At 27.9% G+C, this 3,708-nt stretch overlaps 1 protein-coding gene across 1 annotated transcript; it reads right to left on the reverse strand.

Moving 5' to 3' along the window:
• Positions 1-2,561: 2,561 nt before the first annotated feature.
• LOC107495700 (uncharacterized) lies at positions 2,562-3,337 on the reverse strand. The gene is made up of 2 exons (XM_016116867.3): positions 2,664-3,337; positions 2,562-2,571 (listed from the first exon to the last, which is right to left on the reverse strand). Exons 1-2 carry the CDS (start codon positions 3,335-3,337, stop codon positions 2,562-2,564), a joined length of 684 nt encoding a protein of 227 aa, XP_015972353.3.
• Positions 3,338-3,708: the final 371 nt, after the last annotated feature.

Below are 3,708 nucleotides of genomic sequence, written 5' to 3' on the forward strand. Positions count from 1 at the left end.
GTTGAAAAAGAATTTTGTTTCAAAATTTTGAACAACTTTTTTTTCTATTTTTTTTTAATTTTTAACAAAAGTAACAAATTTAGAAATTATTTTAGATAATATTAAAAGAGAGAGATATGAGTCAAACACTAAAGCTCAAATAAAGTACATAAAAAAAAACAACAAAATGCAAAATCAAATTTATTTATGTATAATAAGAATATGGTATCCTTCACTCTTTTAGATGAAATATAGTTAGTTTTAATGTTTATTTTGGATAAAAATATCGTTATATCTCTTGTCAAAAAAATTTTATTTGTATGTCTATTTTTTTATTAATTTTCCTAATAATTATTACCTTCACATAATGTTTATTTTATTAATTCTTTAAGTTATCTCTTCTGATAACATTGTAGGATCTGACGTTAAAAAAATGGTAGGATCCATGAATCCAAATTCAGAGATTTGTAGTTTCATTATTTCCTGTATTATTTATTTTTGTTTCAAATGGTTTACATATCAGTGCATAAAACATCATTTGTAATCCAATCTTTAATATTCACATAGAAATATTTCCTTTCTTTTAATATTTTTTAAACAACAAAAACTCAATTACAAATTCTTTAAAATTATGAAAGAAGGGTTTAAAATATAATTTTAAACTACAATTACTTAATTATAAATTAAAAAAAAACAAATTTTTTACAAATAAATTTTGTTGTATCTCATTCTAATAATAGTCTTCATGTGATCGTACTGTGTTACAATCTCCATCCTTAATTCATTCGTCCTTGATTTCTACATTCAAAACCTCTCTTCTTAATTTAGAGTTTCATTTTATTTATTCTGTAAATCTCTTTTCAGCATTTTCAATCGTATGTAGTAAAATAAATTAAATAAAAACAATCGTTATAATGTCTAAAAAGTGATGTTTAATTAAAAGAAAATAATTAATATTTAATTTANTTATCTTATTGTATCGAGATAAGAGAGGGATATTTATTTATTTAATTTATAAAAATAAAAAATCCTCATATATGAGATCAAAGATATTATTATTCAACTTATCACGATCTAGATTCCCTGCAACTTGGTCCAATAATGGGATTAGGAAGGGGTACCCCACAAATTTCGGGATAAAAAAGGGCCAAAAAATAAGAAAACATCTTCTCCCTTTTTTTAATGCATGGGCGAAGATTCTGATTTCTTAATGCTACATAGGCCCTTTTCATTGGGCCCACACTTCATAGCCCAGAAAGCAAAAGTGAACTCTTTGGGGGGCCAACATTATATATATTTTTAATTAAATTTGAACTAAACTAATAATTATGTAAAAAATAAAACAAAAGGGCTAATAAAAAACAATACACAGCACTAGGGATAGGAGAATATTATTTTCTTAATGTGCTCGAATGTATTTATTTTATAATATTAGCATGTATATAGGAAAGTATATAGTCCTTTTCAAAATTGAGAAAAATGACTTAAATAAAATTTATTATTTTTTTCTCTTGGGCATAGTAACTAGAAATTGCTTTTGATAACATGGTTATTTTCCCAGAAAATTTGTATGTATTCGAATCTCACTTGACTATAACATGCTATGGATGATGATGATGATGTGTGTTGTATCTTCGATTATAGTTTCTCTTATCTGTGTGGAATTTGGATTCTAATTAAGATTCTTTTTTTGTTGTTACATATAACCAAAAAGTATGGGGGAGTGAAATTTCCTCACTACTTCCTGTTTTTAATTTCTTGTTGCAATTATCATAGGTAGATACAACAACCAACTTGCCTTGTGGGACCCATTTGTGTTTTTCATAACATAAAAAAATCTTGACATTGACAAGTAATTTTAGCTTGTAGCGACTAGCGAGGGTAAAAAAATAATTATTATTTTTAATAATTTTAATATTTTAAATACTATATAAATTTAAATTTTCCAAAAATATAAATCTTAAAACATTTTAAATGTGAACATTAATTTTAACATTTATAAAAATCATTAGGGAGTATTAGTTCGATTCATATGAATAGAAAATAGTACTTGTATCATTTTGTTCCCATCATTTCACCCATTAGATGCGAAGAAAGATAAATTGATAGTCTCAATTGGCATAGCATGTTAAGTTACATGATCAAATCCCTAAGCATAGAAGAAAATCTTATCAACAATAAAATAAAAATCTACACAACATGAAATCATGTGAAGCGTAAGATTCATTCACATTAAGTGTGTTTGGTCATAATCAGTGGCGGAACCAGAAATTTCATAAGAGGGGGGCCAATTAAATATAAAATATAACAAAAAATTAACAAAATATGATTTGTAGCATATATATAAAAAAAGTTATTATATTATATAAAAGTCAATGTTCAACTACATACTTTAAGATTTTGATATTTTTAAACTTGCTCGACGATGCTTCATGGAACTAAAATCATCAATTATCATCTCTGAAGTGAATTTTGAAGCAATTTCCTTTTCAATATATACAATCATACAATCTGCTAAAAATTCATCTTCCATCTTGTTTCGAAGCCTTGTTTTAATAATCTTCATAGCTGAAAAGGCCCGTTCAGTTGTTGCTGTTGTCACAGGAAGAGTCAAAACAAGACGAATTAATCTATCAATTAAAGGATATATATTTGATTTTCCTGTCTCTGTCAATTTTTGACACAATTCAGCAAGAGTAGACAAATTCTGAAAATCTGGAGCTTTAACCACATCAAGTTCATAATGTTGTAACTCATAATCCAATTGAATCTTTTCTTGCTCAGAAAAATCTAAAGAATAGAAATTCTTTACAAGATTGCATATGTTGCAAACACTGAATAACTTGAAAGCATCTTTAGGATCTAGAGATGTACTCAGTATGAGGAGCTCGGTTGCTTGCTCACTAAATCTACTATTTAGCTCTTTCAATTGAAAATCTATCACGCTAGTAAAAATGTCAACACGATAGTGGTGTTCAACAGTGACAACATCCTTTTTACGACGAGACCGAATTATGTCACTAAAAGAAGCACCCATATCAGGTATCTGAATAGCATGATCATTGCAGAAAGAACTAACTTTCTCCAAAAGTGCTCCCCAACTACTATCTCTTAACTGTTGAATCAATGACTTTGTACTAGAAACCAGATGCATAGCATTCAAAATGTCTTGAGATTTTTGTTGCAATGCTTGACAAAGTTTATCAGTGATTCCCATGATTTCTTTCATCATATGCAAAATGAAAACAAAATCAAATGATAATAAAGATTTAAGAGCATAAGTAGCATCACCACGTTGAGAATATGTAGATCCATTAGTAGCCAAATCTTCCAGAACTGAAGTTGTTGCTCCAAACATACGTAAAAGGCTACAAATTGAGTTGAAGTGAGAGCTCCACCTAGTATCTCATGATCTTTTTAATGTGCCAATTTGATTTGCTCCCCTTCCTGTTTCAATTTGATTAGTTGCAACTAAATGGAAAATTTCAGTTGCATAAGCAGATCGTAATTCATCATTGCATTTGCAAGAAGAACACATAACATTGATAATATTACTCAAACTTAAAAAAAAAGCATGAACATCAACAACTTCTTTAGCCGCAGCAACAAGAGCTAGCTGTAATTGATGAGCAAATCTTTACAAGACTTAACAGCAATATTATGAGGAGAATTAAGAGATTTACCCACATGAGATAAAAATGCACAATCCTTTCCATTATTCACTTTTTT

Source organism: Arachis duranensis, chromosome 6 (assembly GCF_000817695.3).
Source record: "Arachis duranensis cultivar V14167 chromosome 6, aradu.V14167.gnm2.J7QH, whole genome shotgun sequence".
NCBI lineage: Eukaryota > Viridiplantae > Streptophyta > Magnoliopsida > Fabales > Fabaceae > Arachis > Arachis duranensis.